General features: G+C 43.9%; 1 protein-coding gene across 2 annotated transcripts in view; it reads left to right on the forward strand.

Annotated features, from left to right (window-relative positions):
• myzap (myocardial zonula adherens protein) overlaps positions 1–20,598 on the forward strand; it is a 97,883-nt gene that overhangs the window by 58,267 nt on the left and 19,018 nt on the right. For both annotated transcript variants that reach the window (XM_063065736.1, XM_063065737.1), the window contains 2 exons: positions 10,878–10,991; positions 13,863–14,015. In XM_063065736.1, coding sequence (XP_062921806.1) covers positions 10,878–10,991; positions 13,863–14,015 — 267 coding nt within the window. The remainder of the gene's footprint in view (positions 1–10,877; positions 10,992–13,862; positions 14,016–20,598) is intronic.

Consider the following 20,598-nt stretch of genomic DNA (forward strand, 5'->3'; position numbering starts at 1 on the left):
TGTTGCTGGAAGTCTTAGTGATATTAATGCCATTGCTATTGAAGGCAGGTGGTTAAGGTGACAGGAATACCACTGCAGGCATTTCTGTAGCATTGACATTACCTGAAACCCATCAATCAGCCCATGCCTGAATGGTGATTATGTCTCACTGTGCAGATGTGGATAGTTACACCTACTGAAGAGCTGCAAATGGAATTATCACTGTGCAATCTTCGGAGAACATCTCACTTACCTCAAAATGGAAAGCTGGTGATTAATGCCAATTGCAAGCGAAGTCTGGGCTAGGATCAAAATCTACTCATGGTACAACTTACATAATAAATCTTCATTTGGTGTGTTGGCATTCTTGTAGTTGGAATATTGAATCAGAATCAGGTTTATTATTACTGACGTGTTGTGGAAGTTATTGTTTTGGTGGCAGTAGTACAGTGCACAACGTAACCATTGCTATAAATTACAAAACAAAAAATGCAAAAGATGAATAACGAGTTGGTGTTTATGGGTTCATGAACTGTTCAGAAATCTGATGGCAGAGAGGAAGAGGCTGTTCCTAAAACACTGCATGTGGATCTTCAGGCTCCTGCATCTCCTCCCTGAAGGAAGTAACTCAAAGAGAGTGTGTCCTAGCGAATGAGGCTCCTCAATGATGGATGAGGCACCACCTCGTGAGGGTGTCCTCTGTGGTGGAGAGGTTTTTGTCCATGTTGGAGCTGGCTGAGTTTATAATCTCTGGCAGCCTCTTGTGATCCTGTACATTGTAGTCTCCATACCAGGCTGTGATGTAACCAGTCAGTATGTGCTCTATCACAGAAATGTAGAAATTTGCCAGATTCTTCGATGACGTGCCAAATCTCCTTAAACTCTTAATGAAATAGAGCCACTGGCATGCCTTCTGTGAAATTGCATCCTTTGACACATGTCTAGGAACTTGAAGCTGCTCATGCTTTACATTGCTGATCACTCACCTTGCTGAATTTCACAATCGATTATTTGGACTTGCAGACACGGAGTGCAAGGTTGCTGTTGTGACACCACTCAACCAGGATACCTCATTGTTGCCATCTGAGATCTGCCAGCAACACTAAAGTCCTGACAAATATCTTTCAACGTGCATGCCTAAACATTATCAAGACAATTCATCTGTGGTATTTGCATCAGTAGGCCAAAATCAAAGGGTAGTGATTTCTTCAGCACCGAAATATCTTGTGAGTCTGCTTCCCTACCACATTGACGCAGTTTTTAACTGTATGGGAGACACCTGCCACCTACAGGCTGTGGTGGGTATTTCTGCACCTGAGATCTGGCACACAGGCTCCATGCTAACTGAAGGCAAAAAAGTAAAATGCCCCAGTAACTGGAACCCTGGAGGTGTGAAACCAGTTTTCACAATGCAGCTAAGGAAATTAAATTCAGCTACTGAGAATTTACATTCCAATTAAGTAAATACTGAATTTAAATGTGTTGGCATCAGTAATGTTGATCACAAAATTTGTATCAGTAAACAATCCACTGGAGGAATTTAGCAGGTTGGGGTGTGTTTGTTAGGGTGGAAAGGAATTGGCACCACCAGCTCCTTCTCACCTTCCTCAGATGCTGCTCAACCTGCTGAACTCCAGCAGATCGTTTGTTGAGATTATATTATTGGCTATCTTTTGTTTTATAAATACTCATCTGGTCTGACTGTCTGTGACTCCAACCCTCTGACTTTCTCCAGTGAGGCAGTCAGATAGCTCCCATCTCCCAGTCTTACCTGGGATACCTGCAAATTAATAAAAATAAGGATGACTGATGACTTTCTCCCAGTTTTGTTTAGTACAGGGTTGTATACAAGAGTAGAAAAACATAACAAGTAGGACCAGTCCTGTGTGCCTGCTCTGGCATTCACTAAGATCATGGACGGTTTTGTTTTCCATGCACTCATCCTGTATCAGTCACTTCCCGCAGTATACAAACATCTCTCAATCTCTTCCTTGAATATACTCCCTAACTTGCCCTATACAGATCCCTTGGGTGAAGAATACTAAAGATGGTTGGGTTGAGTTGTTCTCCGATCCTGGCAATTTACTTGCAAACGTTTTGTCACCATGTGTCTGTTCGATGCATCACCCTTTCTATCTATTACGTTTACTGTCAGCAGCCCTTTGTCTCTTGGGTGATGTCTTCTGGGAGTTCTTCCTGTTTACAACCTGCCATTCCCTTTCTTGTCCCTCTTCTCTCTCCTTTTCCATTGACTCCTCCTTTTGGGATGGGCCCTGGGTGTTGTAGCTGTGGGTTGGGAGGTCAAGACAGGTGATGTTTTTTCAGTCCTGCCCTTGGATCTTGTTTCTGCTGGGGTCTCTGGTGTCTGGTGCGAAGACCTTAGACTGGATTAAAAAAAAAGGTTTTGGAATCCTTTCCCCAAAGATCCTGGCCAATCAGAGGTTCCAGTTCTGAGATGAAGAGGTGCTGTAATGAAGGAACTGGAACCTGGAATGGGTTGTTGTAAGTTGCTGAGCCTCTCCGGTCGGATGGGATCGAAGCTCAGATCCATGCTGAAAATCTGCCTTTCTCCTACCTGATTCCTGACCATTATCAGACCAGTCTTAACCAGACTGAAAGGCATCAGCCACACTTTCTGCCTTAGATCCAGCATCATCCCCACAGGGTTGGTATAATGGTCGACTGCGCCTCTTCCTATAGATGCTGCTTGGCCTGCTGCGTTCACCAGCAACTTTGATGTGTGTTGCTTGAATTTCCAGCATCTGCAGAATTCCTGTTGTTTGGTATAATTTTTGCTCATTTTCTCAATAACACGCACCTTCTCCTCCACCTCTTGCCCCATCCTGCTGTGCTTGCAGGTGCCAAACCTTCTGCAGTTTTCTTTCACCTTGTTCCTCACTCTAAGGACCCGTTTTCAATTGTGTCAGTCTTGTTTTATCCTCCCACCTCCCAGCACAGTGTCTCTGAGATGTGCACCACGCTCTTCCTCTGTCACTTGCCCTCATGTGCTTCCACACTCACTCATTCCAGAGGAGCTGGTACACCATTTGGAATGAGCTTTACTTGTGTTGTCTGGTCTCCCCTGGGTATCCTCCTAAGTTTCTCCAATTTTTCAGGGTGGGAATGATACTGGCCTATCCCCAACTTGTCACAGGCAGATTCCCCACTGGTGCTGTTGAGGGCAGGAGTTTAGTTGTTGATGGGTTTCACTGCAAGGTTTTCTGTAATCTGATTACGTTCAATGGAGTGAGTGGGTGGCTCAGTTGCTTTGCCCAACAAAGTGTCTCAAACTGGCAGCACCCTTGTCTGCTGAGGCTTAATCCATCATTGATAATTTGCAATAACTGTTCATAGGTAATTTGTTGGAGTGTCAGTTCATATAGTACAGGGTACTAGAATTCATAAGACCATATGATATAATAAGACAGAGGATCAGAATTAGGCTATTCGTCCCATCAAGTCTGTTCCACCATTCCATCATGGCTGATTTAATTTTTTTTCTCTCAACCCCATTCTCCTGCCTTCTCCACGTAACCTTTGATGTCATTACTAATCAAGAACCTATCAATCTCCACTTTAAATATACCCAATGACTTGGCCAACACAGCCATCTGTGACAAAGAATTCCACAGATTTCTCTCTGGCTAAAGGAATTCCTCCTCATCTCTGTTCTAAAGGGACATCCTTCTATTCTGAGGCTGTGCCTCTGATCCTAGACTCCTCCACTATATGAAACATCCTCTCCACGTCTACTCTATCTAGGCCATTCAATATTTGATGTTTCAATGAGATCCCTCCTCAATCTTTTTAATTCCAGCAAGTACCAGCCCAGATCCATCAAAAGCTCCTTTTACATTAACCCTTTCATTCCCTAGATCATCATTCTCATGAACCACCTCTGCACCCTCTCCAATGCCAGCACATCACAATGTGGACTGACCAATGCTTTAGAAAGTCTTAGCATTACATCCCTGCTTTTATATTCTAGTCCTCTCAAAATGATTGCTAACATTGCCTTTGCCCTTCTTACCACCAAGTCAGTCTGTCAGTTTCCATTAAAGAATTTTGCTCAAGGACTCACAAGACTCTTTACACCTTGATTTTTGAATTTTCTACCGAAGTGCGTGACCATCACTTCCCAACACTATACTTCATCTGCCACTTCTTAATTAATTTTAAATAATTAATATTTAATATAATTTAATATAACTAATATAAATCAAAATTAAAAACTAATAAATAAATAAATTGATGGATTAATAAATATTTATTTATTAATTGAGATTCTCCTGATCTGTCTGACCCTGCTTCCTCAACACTACCTGCCCCTCCACCTTTCTTCATATTAGCCATAAAACCATCAAGTCCATCATCTAGGCCATTTAAAAATGTAGAAGCGGTCACAACACCGACCACTGCAGTACACCACTAGTCACCAAGAGCCGACCAGAAAAGATCCTGTTTATTTACATGCTTTGCCTCCTGCCAATCTGCAATCTTACATCAACACTACTATTTTTCCTGTAATACCATGGGCTCTTATCTTGTTTAGCAGCCTCATAGGTGGTACCTTATCAAAGACCTTTAGAAATTTCAAGTAAACATCATCACTGATTCTCCGTATATATCCTGTCAGTTACTTCCTCTAAGAATTCCAACAGATTTGTCAGGCAACATTACTCCTTAAAGAAACTGTGCTGACTTCAGCTTCTTTTATCATGTGCCTCCAAGTATTCCAAAGCCTCATCCTTAATAATGGACTCTAACATCTTCCCCAACAACTGAACTCAAGCTAAGTGACCTAATCATTTCCTGCCTTTGGCTCCCTCCACTCTTTGAGTTATTTGTAATTTTCCAGTCCTCCAGAACTATTCCAGAATCCAGTGATTCTTGAAGGATCCACAATCCCTTCATCTGTCTCTTTCAGAACCCTGGAGATCCGGGGTCCATCTCGTCCAGGTGACTTATCTACCTTTAGATGTTTCACCTTCCTGAGCATCTGCTCCTTAGTAATAGCGACCACACTGACTTCTGCCCCATGATGCTCTCAAATTTCTGGCATACTGCTAGTGCCTTCCGCAATAAAAATTGGCACAAAATGTTTGTTGAGTTTGTCCACCATTCTGGGATTGGAAACCTGACTTCTTGTGTTAGGCTGTGAATTGAAAAGGTGATAGGTCCATGCTTGTTCCAACAGGCCAGTCCCACCCATCCCATTTCCCAGTACCCCTACAGTCCTCCTACATTTCACTGTCTCCTCTTGATGTAATAATGGCCAAAGGACCCAGGGCAATAGATGAACTGATGGAGATTTATATTGGGCGAGAAATGGTGTTGGATAGACTGTTGGGTCTGAAGGCTGATAAGTCCCCGAGACCTGATGGTCTGCATCCCAGGGTACTTAAGGAGGTGGCTTTAGAAATCGTGGATGCATTGGTAATCATTTTCCAATGTTCTATAGATTCAGGATCAGTTCCTGTGGATTGGAGGGTGGCTAATGTTGTCCCTCTCTTCAAGAAGGGAGGAAGAGAGAAAACAGGGAATTGTAGACCGGTTAGCCTGACGTCGGTGGTGGGAAAGATGCTGGAGTCAATTATAAAAGATGAAATTACGACACATCTGGATAGCAGTAACAGGATTGGTCCGAGTCAGCATGGATTTATGAAGGGGAAATTGTGCTTGACTAATCTTCTGGAATTTTTTGAGGATGTAACTATGAAAATGGACAAGGGAGAGTCAGTGGATGTAGTGTACCTGGACTTTCAGAAAGCCTTTGATAAAGTCCCACATAGGAGATTAGTGGGCAAAATTAGGGCACATGGTATTGGGGGCAGAGTACTGACATGGATTGAAAATTGGCTGGCTGACAGAAAACAGAGTAACAATTAACGGGTCCCTTTCGGAATGGCAGGCGGTGACCAGTGGGGTATCGCAGGGTTCAGTGGTGGGACCGCAGCTGTTTACAATCTATATTAATGATTTAGATGAGGGAATTAAAAGTAACATTAGCAAATTTGCTGATGACACAAAGCTGGGTGGCAGTGTGAAATATGAGGAGGATGTTATGAGAATGCAGGGTGACTTGGACAGGCTGGGTGAGTGGGCAGATGCATGGCAGATGCAGTTTAATGTGGATAAATGTGAGGTTATCCACTTTGGTGGTAAGAACAGGAAGGCAGATTATTATCTAAATGGAGCCAAGTTAGGAAAAGGAGAAGCACAACGAGATCTAGGTGTTCTTGTACATCAGTCACTGAAAGCAAGCATGCAAGTACAGCAGGCAGTGAAGAAAGCTAATGGCATGCTGGCCTTCATAACAAGGGGAATTGAGTATAAGAGCAAAGAGGTCCTTCTGCAGCTGTACAGGGCCCTGGTGAGACCACACCTGGAGTACTGTGTGCAGTTTTGGTCTCCAAATTTGAGGAAGGACATTCTTGCTATTGAGGGAGTGCAGAGTAGGTTCACAAGGTTAATTCCTGGGATGGTGGGACTGTCATATGTCGAAAGATTGGAGCGACTGGGCTTGTATACTCTGGAATTTGGAAGGCTGAGAGGGGATCTTATTGAAACATATAAGATTATTAAGGGATTGGACATGCTGGAGGCAGGAAGCATGTTCCCGCTGATGGGTGTGTCCAGAACCAGAGGCCACAGTTTAAGAATAAGGGGTAGGCCATTTAGAACGGAGTTGAGGAAAAACTTTTTCACCCAGAGAGTGGTGAATATATGGAATGCTCTGCCCCAGAAGGCTGTGGAGGCCAAGTCTCTGGATGCTTTCAAGAAAGAGGTGGATGGAGCTCTTAAAGATAGCGGAATCAAAGGTTATGGGGATAAGGCAGGAACTGGATACTGATTGTGGATGATCAGCCATGATCACAGTGAATGGCGGTGCTGGCTCGAAGAGCCGTATGGCCTACTCCTGCACCTATTGTCTATTGTCTCTTTCATCCTTGGCCACTTTCCTTCACCAAAGGCTGAATTTCATCATACGATCAACTCACCAGGATGGGGAGCACCATAGGGTTACGGGGAGATCAGCAAACTCCACGCGAGGAGTTGGATCAGATCCATGTCCCTGGGTTGGTGGGACAGCAGGACTAAGACACCTTAGTTCGTGCTTCAGTTCCACGAGTTGGCAGGCTGTCCCTTTGACCATGTGGGTTTCCTCCCACATTCCAAACTGTAGAAACTTCTACTTTGGAAAAAGGCACACTCGACAACTTCATGCTCAAGAAACAACTTTATCTCGAACTTCAAAACTGTTATATGCACACAGAAGCTTTCACAACCCGTACGGCATGGCAGGCACACTATATACAAAACCCACTGGATGTAAAAAGAACGGAAGTAAAGCCCCCATTATCCTAATTAGTATTAACTTACTTTTAATAATGCTGACATTACAACACAAACAATTTGGTTTGTGGGGTTAATTAGTGTAAATAGTCCCTGGTGTGTAGGTCAGTGGCAGAATTTAGTGATGGGGAGGGGAAACAAAGTGTGATCAATGTAAACTGTTGCATGTAGGCGGAAGGGCCTTCCGCTGCACAGTATGACCTATGACTATGATACATAGAGTGGAAGAGGCACAAAGGCTAAGTCGCTCCCCCTGCTCATCATTTATGAGTTTGAATAATTCTTGAAATCTGGAGATGAAGGCTGCAGATGCAGGAAGTGTTGTGGCACTGAGCAGTCAGTGGGGAACCCAGTCTCTGGAACTTCCACACCATATGCTGAGTGATCCTGGTTTCTCAGCAGCTGTGCACCCTGTCTCGCTGCATGTCCACAGCTGTTCCTGCAGCTGGCTGCTCCTCCATCTCCTGGTTTTCCTGCCAATAGCGTCATACGATTGGAATCCACCAAGTAACCAAGGATTCAGCATGCTTTGATAAGGCAAGCGGGGCCTGTCAGGACTTGGCTGTGGAGCAGGAGACTGCGAGTGATTTGGAGATATTTCCTTGGGGACTTTGCGCACCAGTTTTAAAAAGCAAGCAGGGCCAGTCAGGACGTCTGAGGAGCGAGAGATTGGTGGGTCAATAGTAACTTAGCCTGGGCTAATAAAAAGAATCGAGGTTTAAGCAGAGCAGCTATTATGTGAGTAGACACTGTCATAGTGGTCGGGCTTTGTTGAACCAGCTTGGGCGAGAGCAGGTACAGATTAAAACAGACCCCTGATGACTACATCTACTTCAGCTCCTGACTGACAGGGATTGGAACTGGAGGCCGTCAGGACCATCCAAAAGCTGAAAACATCATAGATGAGACTTTTAATGAGGTGGTCACACCTCGAGTGCAATTTTCAGATAGTACATGGGTGACCACCAAGAGAAGTAATGGGGAGTAAACATCCAGGGCAGGGGTCTCGTGTATTCCCCTCAGCAACAATAATACCCCTTTGGACACCACTGGGGGTAGGGGTGGGGAATGACCTGTCAGGACACGACAGCAGCAGCCAGGCCAGTGGCACTGTTGGCAGCTCTGAGGCTCAGCAGGGAAGGCTGAAGTCAGGCAGAGCTGTATTGATTGGAGACTCGATAGTTAGCGAGACAGACAGCAGGTTCTGTGGCCACAAAAAAGAAACTAGGAAGTGTGTTGTCTCCCAGTGCGAGGGTCCAAAATGTCTCAGAGTGACTGCAGAAGATTGTCAAGAGGGAGGGTGAGCAGCCAGTGGTCAAGGTGCACATTAGCACCAATGATATAGGTAGAAAGGGGGAAGAGGTCCTGCGTAGAGAGTTAGGGAAGAGGTTGAAGAAAAAGACCTCCAAGATAGTATTCTTTGGATTACACCCACTGCTATGTGCCAGTCAGGGCAGGAATAGGATGGTGGTACAGATGAAAGAGTGACTGAGGAAGTGGTGCAGGGGGCAGGGTTTCAGATTTCTGGATCAATAGGATCTCTTCTGGGGAAGATATGACCCGTACAAAAAGGAAGGGTTATACCTAAATCCTAAGGGGACCAATATCCTTGTGGGCAGGTTTTCTAGAACTGTTTAAACCAATTTTGCAGGGGGATGGGAACTGGAAATGATAGGGCTGAGAATGGGGGCGTTGGTATACAAGTAGATGCAGTGTGTAGTGAGACTGTGAGGACTGTGAGACAGATGACAGGGCAAAGTCGCAGTCAGAGGGATGAGGTGAAATATAACATGGGGGCAAAATTGAAAAGGGTGATTATAACAGGAATGAAGGTGTTGTCTTTGAATGCATGCAGTATACGAAGATAATCTTGTAGCACAGTTCAAGAATGGTAGTTACAGCATTGTGGCATTACATCACTGTGGCATGGCTGAAAGAAAATCATAGTTGGGAGCTTAATATCCAAGGATGCACATTGTATCAAAGGACAGACAGGAAGGCAGAGGGGGTGGGATGGCTCTGAAATCAAATTCTTAGAAAGAGGTGACATAGGATCAGTAGATATAGAATCCTTGAGGATAGAGTTAAGAAACTGCAGGGGTAAAAAGACCTTGATAGGAGTTGTACATGAGCCTCTGAAGAGTAGCCTTGACATGGGATATCAATTACAATAGAAAATTGAAAAGGCATGTTATAAGGCCATGTTATAATAGTCATGGGGGATTTCAATATGCAGGTAGATTGGGAAAATCAGGTTGGTGGTGGATCCCAAGAGAGGTAATTTGTAGAATGCCTATGAGATGGATTTCTAGAGTAGCTTGTGGTTGAGCCCATTAGGGGAAAGGTGATTCTGGACTAGGTATTGTGTAATGAACTGGATTTGATTAGGGAGTGTAAGGTAAAGCAACCCTTGGGTGACAGAGTTCATAATATGATTGATTCACCCTACAGTTTGAGAGGGAGAAGATAAAGTCAGATGTATCAGCGTTACAGTGGAGTAAAGGGAATTACAGTAGCATGAGAGAGGAGCTGGCCAAAGCTGATTGGAAAGGGACAGTAGCAGGAACAATGGCAGAACAACAATGGCTGGAGTTTCTGGGAGCAATTCGGAAGACACAGGATAGATAGATCCCAAAGAAGGAGATGTACTCTAAAGGGAGGATGAGGCAACCATGGTGAAAAGGGAACTCAAAGATGGCACAAAAGAGAGGGTGTATCATATATCAAGTATTAGTGGGAAGTTAGAGGATTGGGAAGCTTTTAAAAACCAACAGAAGGCAACCAGAAACGTAAGGAGAGAAAAGATGAAATTTGAAGGTAAGCTAGCCAAAAATGTCATAGAGGATACCAAAAGTTTTTGTCAAATATATAGAGTAAAAGACTGCTGGAAAATGATGCTGGAGAGGTAGTAATGGCGGGGGGAGGGGAACGGTGACACAGAAATGGCGGATGAACTTAGTAAGTATTTTGCATCAGTATGCCAGAAATTCAAAAGTGTCAGAGGGCGGAGGTATAGTGGGGGAATCTAGGACTGGAAGGCACAGCCTTAGAATAGAGGGACATCCACTTAAAACAGATGAGGAGGAATTTTTTTAACCAGAGGTGAGTGAATCTGTGGAATTAATTGCCCCAGACAGCTGTGGAGGCAAAGTCATTGAATGTGCTTAAAGTGGAGGTTGATATGTTCTTGGTTAGTCGGGCATCAAAGGATACGGGGAAAAGGCAGGAGAATGGGGTTGAGAGGAATAATGTATCAACCATGATGGAATGGTGGAGTGGCCTAATTCTGCTTCTATGTCTTATGATCTTATGGATAAAACATGTTTGCATCCACAGACTGTGGCAAATGTTCCAATCCATGAAAACATGTTCAAACTCCTGGAAGGATCTAATTTAAGAGACTAAATGCTGTAATCTGGAACAAAGCAGGGCCTCGGCCTGAAACAGTGACCATTCCTTCCCCCCTCACAATGCTGCTCAACCCAGTCAGTTACTTGTTGCTCCAGTCTGATGGGGTGTGACGATCATCTCTTGTGTTTCAGGCATCGGAGGCACGGCAGGCATCTCTGCAGCAGGAAGTGAACAGCAATTCCTCAGCACTGGGGCAGTACAGGAACATGAACAACTCCTTGACAGCCATGACACTAGACCTGCAGGTATGACTGATCACTCCCTCGGGTTGTTTGTGTCTCACTCATGTGATGGGTTACCAGTCACCTGAGGATGTATCTGCTCCTGATCCACTGAGGAGACTCGCCCAACAGAGGAGTGAAGCTGGATGGTCTCTTCCTGCGACATTAGAGTTGTGGAGTCATAGACACAAGCAGCACCGAAACAGGTCCTTTAGCCCAACTGGTGAACTTCAACCGAAATAGTAACCATCCAGGTTATGTAGTCCCACTTGCCTGCAACTGGCCTATATCCCGCTAAACCTTTCCCATTCATGTATCTGTTCAACTGTCTTTTAAAAGTTATCACTGTACTTTCCTCTGGCCGCTTATTCTACACATGGACCACCCTCCTTAGTTTAAAAAAAAAGTTGCCCATCAGGTTATTTGTTACCTATTAAATCTTTCCCTTCTCACTTTAAAGCCATGCCTCTAGTTTCTGATTTCCTAAGCTTGGGGAAAAGCTCTAGTGCATTTACCCTATCTCTGCCTCTCATGGTTTTGCATTATCTCTATATGATCCCCTCTCAGTCTCCTATGCTCCGAGGAATAAAGTTCTACTTGTCCTACCTCTCCCTGTAACCCAGTCCCTTGAATCCTGGCAACATCCTAGAAAATCTTTTCTTCACACTTACCAGCTCAATAACATCTTTCTTATAACAGGATGGCCAGAACTGAGCACAATACTCCAAGTGCTTATTCTTGAGAAGCAGCCCAGATGTCTACATGAAAATATAAGCAACTCCAAATGCCATAAGATGTCAGGAATAAGAATTCTGCATAAGAGCAGAATTAGGCTATTTGGTCCATTCCAACGTGGAATATGCTATTCCAACATGGCTGCTTTTTATCCCTTTCAACCCCAGTCTTCTGCCTTCTCCCCATAACCTTAGATGCCTTGACTAATGAAGAGCCTATCAGCCTCTGCTTTAAATATTACCAATGACTTGGCTCCATAGCTATCTGTGGCAATGAATTCTACAGATTCACCACCCTCTAGCTAAAGAAATTCCATCTCATCTCTGTTCTAAAAGGACATCCTTTCATTCAGAACTGTGCCCTCTGTCCTAGGCTCATCCACTATAGGAAGCATCCTCTGCACATTAACTCTATCTAAACCTTTCAATGCTCAATGGGTTTCAATGAGATTCACCCCCATTCTTCTCAACTCAAGTGAGTACAGGCCCAGAGTCTGTATGCTCCTCATACGTTAACCTTTTCATTCCCAGGATCATTCTCATGAATCTCCCTAGGCCAACTCCAAGGCCAGCACAGCCTTTCTTGAACAAAACTGCTCAAAATACTCCAAGTACAGTCTGACCAATCCCTTATGAAGCTTCAATATTACATCCTTGCCTTTATATTCTAGTCCTCTCAAAACAAATGCTAACATTTCCTTTGCCTTCCTTCCCACTGACTCAAACTGCAATCCTGTACCAAGACTCTAAACTCCCTTTGCACCGCTGATTTTTGAATTTTCTCCCCATTTAGAGAATAGTCTATGCCTTTGTTCCTTCTTCCAAAGTGCATGACCATACACTTCCCTACACACTATTCCATCTGCCACTTCTTTGCCTATTTTCCTAATCTGTTTCAGTCTTTCTGCAGGCTCCCTGCTTCCTTTATTCTACCTGCTCCTCCACCTATCTCTGTATCATCCATAAACTTGGCCTCAAAGCCAAGTCATTGTCCGTCATCCAAATGATTGACATATAATGTGAAAACATCAACCCCTGAGGGACACCACTGGTCACTGACAGCCAATCAGAAAAGACCCCCTTTATTCCCACTCTTTGACTCCTGCTACTCAGCCAATCTTCAATTCATGTTAGTATCTTCCCTGCTATACCACGGGCTCTTAGCTTGTTTAGAAGCCTCATGTGAGCATGTTGTCAAAGGCTTTCTGAAAATCCAAGGAAACAACATCCACAATGAGACGAACCTAGGAATAAGGTGGTGCAGTGAAGGGTTCTTTGTCTTTATCATATGGCAGATGTCATTCAGGCATATCATTCCAAACACGTACATCGAGGTAGAACAAAAGTAAAAATGAAAACAAAATGCAGAATGTAGTGCTACAGGTAGAGAGAAAATGCAATGCAGACAGACAAATAAAGTGCAAGGACCGTGAACCGGGTGAGATTGAGAGATTAAGAGTTCAACTTTTAGTTTAGAAGAGGTCTGCTCGAGAGCCTTCTAGCAGTAGAACAGCAGCTGTCCTAGAGCATGTTGGTTTGAATTTTCAGGCTTTTGTATCTTCGGCCTGATGGGAGGGAGGAGAAGAAATAATGTTCAGGGTGAAGGGGCCCTTGATTGCATTGGCTGCCTTCGCAAGGCAGTGGGAAGTGGTTCTTTAGGGGCTGAGAGTCAAGTAGGTAGATTGCCAAAGCAATAAGCAGATTTGAGAGAATATTGTTATTAATTAGTAAGGTCATAGAATGGGGATTTAAGAGAGTAGAATGATTACAATAAATGTGATGAGTAGGCCTGTTGAGTGCAACTTGTAAAGAGCAACCTTGTTCTGGCACCATCGTGTACCTTCCATAGAGAAATCTGCAACTTCATCTTTCAATGCAATTACTTGTGTCACATGGCTTCCTGGTGACATCTGATGTATGTCAGTCACAAGCAGAGCCCATCTTCTCGATCAGGAACATGTGCTGTGGATGCAAAGGTGGGGAACACCTTAAAGCTTTAACTTCCCACACCAGCTCACATTACTGCACAAATCATAATCAATTATTGAAGTTAGTCAATGAACAAAACAAATCACATATTCTTGAGACAAATGTTGTAGAATGGGTGGTTCGTGTTTTCTTCCAGATGGGGGGTTTTAACCAGGTGCCTTGTTTTTATCAGAGGACCCTCTTGGATGCATCAATAGACACCAACAGGAGGCAGGAGAAAATGAGAGATCTTCAAAAGTCGTACAGCCAGTCACTGGAGCAAATGAAGGAGAAGGATCAGCAGATACACAACGCACAAATGGAGAACCAAATCCTGAAACTCAAGGTAAATAATAGTGAGAGTTGCAAAGATAGCCTGCATATGTGGAAGCATAGAACAAGAGTGACCTCTAAGAGTGCAGCCAGTGGGGATTAACACACAACATATCGGTATTAAACACAAATGAATTGTACAAAATATTGGGTAACCTATGTAACATGGAAAATGTCCCCTGGTATTAATTGTAGGAATCGTCCATTCCTCTCTTCGTGTGCCTCCTGTGGACCTGATCATGTACATATATTTACTATTTACTATTCTGGATTATTTTTGACTCGTAGGTCAGTTAGCTGAAGCTAAAAAGCTCAGCTTTTCACTTAGACTATTCATAGGACACTGCATCTGTGAAGCATTTTTTTTACACCAGTCTTACATCATTTCCCGACTCAGCAGCTGATCATTATCAATAGTGTCATTTGCCTGTTTAGGTTTAGTCCCATCAACGCCAATGTTGATTACAAGTATCTGCATACAGAAAATTGGCATTTAGCACATATGCATCATTTGCCAAGCACTGAACACAAGAAAGCCCACTCTATCCTTTAGCTTTGTCCTTCTCTTAGTGACCTACCACTCTTCAGGAGAAGGTGAGAGCTGGCCAAAGAGCTAGGCATAGAACCTCCCAGCATCAATAAACATTAATTTATTACAGGGTGTCCCTGTTTGGATCACTTTTCCCATTACTTTAATAAAAAACAGCAACCTTAAAGGGACAGACCAGACTAAAACATATTATTAGCAATTAGGTAATATCACAATTATGGTTCAGGCAGGTGGTAGGTAAGTAATGGCTTAGGTTACAAGCTATTGTACAGTTAGCTGATCTGAAGCAGGCGTACATACCTTGGGCCAGGATTGGTGGCTATCAGTATATGCAGTCACTACATGGATAAAATGATGGTTAACTCTGGGACTTCCATGCACAAGTAGATAAACTGAGATCCTGAAAAGGTTATCAGTAGTTCTACCTATAAGTTATGTTGTCGGGGTATTGCCATGTAAATGTTACAAATAGAATATTTTTAAAGGATGTATTTGTCTCTGTATATTTCAGTTTTTTAATGGTTTTAACAAGTATTAACAGCTCAGTTTTCAGCTGTTGACTGGAGAATCTGGGATGGATCTTTTTGAAACAAAGTAGGTTTAGAGGAAATCAGACAAGATGTATGAGAGGGGTGTAGTGGCCCTTAAGGAGGACGTGGTTCCCATTGGCAAGTAGATCAAAGACCAGGGGACAGGGTTTGAAATTTTTGGGGCAAAGAGAGGAGGATGTGGGAACAATATTTTTACTCAGAGTCTAATCTGCAGTTTACTGCATTTTAGAGTAATGAATCCCTAAGACCATCAGATCTAGGAGCAGAATTAAGCCATTGGTCCATTGAGTCTGCTCCATCGTTCAGTTGTGGCATTCAAACCCATTTTCTCATCTTTTAACCCTGAACCCTCAGCTCTCTTACCAATCAAGTACCTATTAATCTCTGCCAATCTCTGCAATACACCCAATGGCTTGACCTCCACAGCCCTCTATAGCAATGAATTCCACGCCTAAAGAAATTTCTCCTCACCTCAGTTCTAAATTCTCAGCTCCTTTATTCTGAGGTTGTGCCCTTGGATCCTAAGCTCTCCTACTAATGAAACCGTTCTCTCCACGTCCACCTTTTCCAGGCTGGGGAGTTGGTACAGAGGGGACGTCAGGGGTAAGTTTTTTACTCGGAGAGTGGTGAGTGCGTGGAATGGGCTGCCGGCAACAGTGGTGGAGGTGGATACGATAGGGTCTTTTAAGAGACTTTTAGATAGGTACATGGAGCTTAGAAAAATAGAGGGCTATAGGTAAGCCTAGTAATTTCTAAGGTAGGGACATGTTCGTCACAACTCTATAGGCTGAAGGGCCTGTATTGTGCTGTAGGTTTTCTATGTTTTTATCCTTCCAGGCCTTTCACTAGTCAGTAGAATCAATCTATACCTTGAAAAGAAAATCGGCTGGGGATGAGAGGGAATAGTTTGCAGATCAGTTGGGAATGAGGCTGATGGGTTTGCTTTGCTGGGAGCTGGCACAGACTCAAACACTCAGCTCCTTCTGTGCCATAACTTTCTCTGCTTCTATGATCTCAGCTGGGCGAGGAACCAGAAGCTCTCCCTCTGTGTGTAGAATGAGTTGAAGCCTTCAGGGAAGGATTGAAGGAAAATATCCCAAATAAATCACTTGCACATACTTCTAATAACAAACTGAAGACACAAGAGACCGCAGATGCTGGAACTTGGAGCAATAAACTGTCTGCTGCCGGAACTCAGTGGGTCAAGCAGTGCCTGCGGGAGGAAAGGAATTGTTGATGTTTCAGGTCAAAGCCCTGCATCAGGATGGTCCTAATGCATGGTTTCAGCCAGAGACACTGAAAAGTATTTTACCTTCACTCGTGCTGCTCGACCAGCTGAGTTTCTATCAACAGACTGTTGCTTCTACAAGTAGTGACCATCAGCTCAGCTGCTGTATGTGTACCACACTGACCTTCACACAATGGCTGAATCAGAATGTGCTGCTGCCAAGATTTTAGTTTTATGAATTTGAGGGTGAGACTCCCACTTTTACAAAGGTCCAAAATTTATCAAGTTTATAGCCAGCCGAATGAACGAGTCAGCCTACACAGTACGTTGTCGGTCCTGTTGAAGGGTCTCGGCCCAAAACATCAACAGCTTACTCTTTTCCATAGATGCTGCCTGGCCTGCTGAGTTCCTCCAGCATTTTGTGTGTGTTGCTCAGTGTTGTGAGTCATTTGACTCCCTAGTCATCAAAGACTTCTTGTCTTTTATACTCAAAACCTCTTTACAAGAACAAGGCAACAGTATCATTGCAACCCAATATCACCAGTCTGGTCACCATGCTGGTCACCAAGCTGGTACTAGTCTACATTCAGGCACATAACAAAGAGCTGCTGATAAACTGCACCATTTCTTTCTGACAGTGTTAGACGGTCCAGCTGTTACTTCCCTGTTCCGGTGAGTGGGATCAATCCTCATTTCCGGTGCTGTCTGTGTAGACTTTGCTCATTCCCCAGAACCACATGGGTTTCCCTAGGGTGCGCCAGTTTCTGCTCACCTCCCAAAGATTTGCAAATTGTAAGGTCAATTGGACATTGTAAACTTGTCCCTGGCTATGTGGGTGAGGGATAGAAAATGGGGAGAATGATGGGGGCTAAGGTAGGGATTGCTGAAGATGGGTGTTTGTTGTCTGAAGGGCTTTTCTCTCTGCTGTACAGACAACAGAGGATAGGAACAGGCCCTTCGGCCTGACCCGTACATGCCAGCGAAGAAGTCTATCTGAATTAATCTTATTTGCCTGTGTTTGGCCAGTGTCCCTAAGCCTTTCCTATACATGAGTGGTGAATCTGTGGAATTCTCTGCCACAGGAAACAGTTGAGGCCAGTTCATTGGCTATATTTAAGAGGGAGTTAGATATGGCCCTTGTGGCTAAAGGGATCACGGGGTATGGAGAGAAGGCAGGTACAGGGTTCTGAGTTGGATGATCAGCCGTGATCATACTGAATGGCGGTGAAGGCTTGAAGGACTGAATGGCCTACTCCTGCACCTATTTTCTATGTTTCTATGAACCTGTCCAAATGTTGTAATTGATGCTCCCTCTACCACTTCCTCTGCCACCTCATTTCATCGACTCACTACCCTCAGTGTGGAAAAAGTTCCCCCTCAGGTCCCTTTTAAATCTTTCCCTTCCTACCTTACACCTATGCCATCTAGTTTTAGGCTTCCCTATGCTGGGAAAAAGACTGTGCCCCTCATGATTTTATAAATCTCTATAAGGTCACCCCCCCCATGGTAAAAAAAAAAGTCTCAAATCCCAGTAACAACTTCATAAGTTGCCTTTTCAGCTTATCTCTCTCTGACTTAACAGTGCTGACATTTCCTATGGTGATTTGTGAGTTTTATCCACTATTACCAGTAAAGAATCGTCCTATGTTTCCAACTTTGGGATCAACTGAGGCTTGGGAGTAATTAACATAATTGTATGTGGAAATACCCTGACAGTATCAGAGATACAAACAAGTTTCTCGGAGCAAAATTGCATGAAAAACCCTGACTTCCATAGTTTATGACATTTTTAAAAATTCTTGCAGAAAGAATGATGATGTTTTAAAAAAATAAATGTACCCATTGTTCACATCTGCTTTCTGTTTGAATTTTACATTAATGCTGTTGCAGACATGGTTGTCATTTGAACCATTAATTTTAAAACAGCTGTTTTCAAAGCACAAGGAAGCTTGAGATTGCTATGTTTTCCTTGGTACACTAAAACTTAAAAAAAATTTAAATAGCTAAAGTTAACATTTATTTTCCAGGTATAATCAGGTGTGATCAAAGACTTTAAATAAATGATTCAAATGCCACATTAATGAGACATGCCAAATGTTTATTAGTACGCCTGGTTAACCCACAGTGAAAATATTGCGCTCAGTTCTAGTCACTATACATGTGATGGTTCAAAGGGAATTCATCAGGATGTCGCCTAGATTGGAGGATTGTAGTTGTGGGGAGAGACTGTGTCTCTCCTCCTCCAAGAGGAGGCTGAGGGAGACCTGATGAATGTACACTCTCTCCCCAAAAGGAAACAACATTTCTCTGGGACTAAGGTGCCAAACCAGTACATATATCACATATAGCACATAAAATAATATTAACAGATAATTAAACATTCTGTAGGTGTATAAGTTGCTATAAAGTGTATCTATGATATATAGTTAAATAAACTACAGTATAAAGCTGCTGCTACTGTGGGGTACTGGGTGGTAGCAGAGTGTTCAGGAGTCTCACAGTCTGGGGCAAGAAGTGGTTAACCAGACCAACAGCCCCAGTTCTTGTACTGCAGTACCTTCTGCCTGATGGTAGGAGGTCAAAGAGATCGAGGGACAGATGGGAAAAGTTCTTGAAAATGCTGAAGGCTCTGTGAACACAGCTCTTCTAGTGTATAGTGGGGGGGGGGGTCGCGGAAGACGCTGATGATACTCTCAGCAGTCCTCACAATCCATTGTAGGATCTTGCGGTCGGATGCCTTGCAATTCCCATACCAGATGGTGATACAGCAGGTCAGGACTCTCCCGCTGTGGTTAGAAAGGAGGTGGGAAGCCTTGGGCACCTCAATTTCCACAGGAAGTGAAGAAGCTGCTATGCTCTCTTGACTAAAGAGGTGGTGTTGAGGGGTCAGGTGAGATCATTCATGGTGTACATCCAAGAAACTTGTTTCTCCTGACTCTCCAGAGAAGAGCCGTTGATGTGCAGTGAGGAGGGGTCAGCCTGCACCTTCCTGAAGTCCACAATCATCTCTTTAGTCTTGCCCATGTTGAGACTCAAGTTGTGTTTGTACTGGTCCACAGGCCACTCTTCCTGCTCCCTGTATGCTGACTCCTCATTGTTGCTGATGAGGTCAAACACTGTCGCACCATCAGAGAACTGAATGATGTAGTTAGAGCTGAACCCAGCTGTACCGTCATGCGTCAGCAGTGTGAACAGCAGCGAGCTCAACACGCAGCCCGATGGGCCTTCGCTGCTTAGCGTGATGGATCTTGAAATATTCCTGCCAACATGGACTGTCTGAGGTCTCTCCGACGAGAGGTCCAAGATCCAATTACAGAGGGAGATGTTGAGACCCAGTATGGACAGTTTAGCCACCAGCTTCTAAGGAATAATCGTACTGAATGCTAAACCGAGTTGATGAGACATCATTCTCCAGATGGAGCAGGACTGAACAGAGGGCAGACGCTATTGCATCATCAGTTGGGGTGATACAAAAGTCCAATGTTGTGGGAAGGCAGGATTTAATGCAGTTCATGACCCACTACTCAAAGCACTTCCTTATTGCTGAAGTCAATGCTACTAGACAGTGTCATTAAGGCAGGTTACCAGTGGGCTCTCGGGCCCTGGGATGATGGTGATGGCTGTGCCAGCTGGTGGGGATGGAGGACTGTTACAGAGAGATGTTAAACATGTCCGTGACAACAACTGCTAGTTGGCTGCAGAGTCTGTCAGCACCGACCAGCAATTTTGTCAGACCCTGCAGCTTTATGTGGGTTGACCCAGACTAGGGTCTGGGAACCTATCAGGAACAGAGGAGCAGAAAGTAAGTATTCTCCCCCCATGGCAGAGGCATCAAAGAACAAAGGGTATAGGTCAAGTACAAGGAGTGTGAAGAGATCTGAGGAAGAAATATTTCATTAAGAGTTGGTAGTACTTTGAAATGTGCCGCCTGAGGAGATGCTAGAGGCAGAAACTTCCACCATTTTTAGGAAGCATCTGGATGAACAGTAGGATTGACCTTTGGGTTTAGTTCAGTTGCAAACTAAGCACTGCCCTTCTCACAAAAATTCTGCATTCTACAAAATGGAGGTATTTGGCTCACTCAGCTGGTTCAACCATTTAGTGAGCTCATCAATGATCAGTGATCTAATTCTATTCACCCATCTTTTCTCCTTTAAAATGGTTGTTGAACAAAATTGATTAAACTCCTGACCAACAACTCACCAAAGCATTTGTTATTGACTTCTGTCCTTCATGTGTGGAAGTCTAATCTAAAGGCCCAGCCTAA

This window comes from Mobula hypostoma, chromosome 13 (genome assembly GCF_963921235.1).
Source record: "Mobula hypostoma chromosome 13, sMobHyp1.1, whole genome shotgun sequence".
Classification (NCBI taxonomy): Eukaryota; Metazoa; Chordata; class Chondrichthyes; order Myliobatiformes; family Myliobatidae; genus Mobula; species Mobula hypostoma.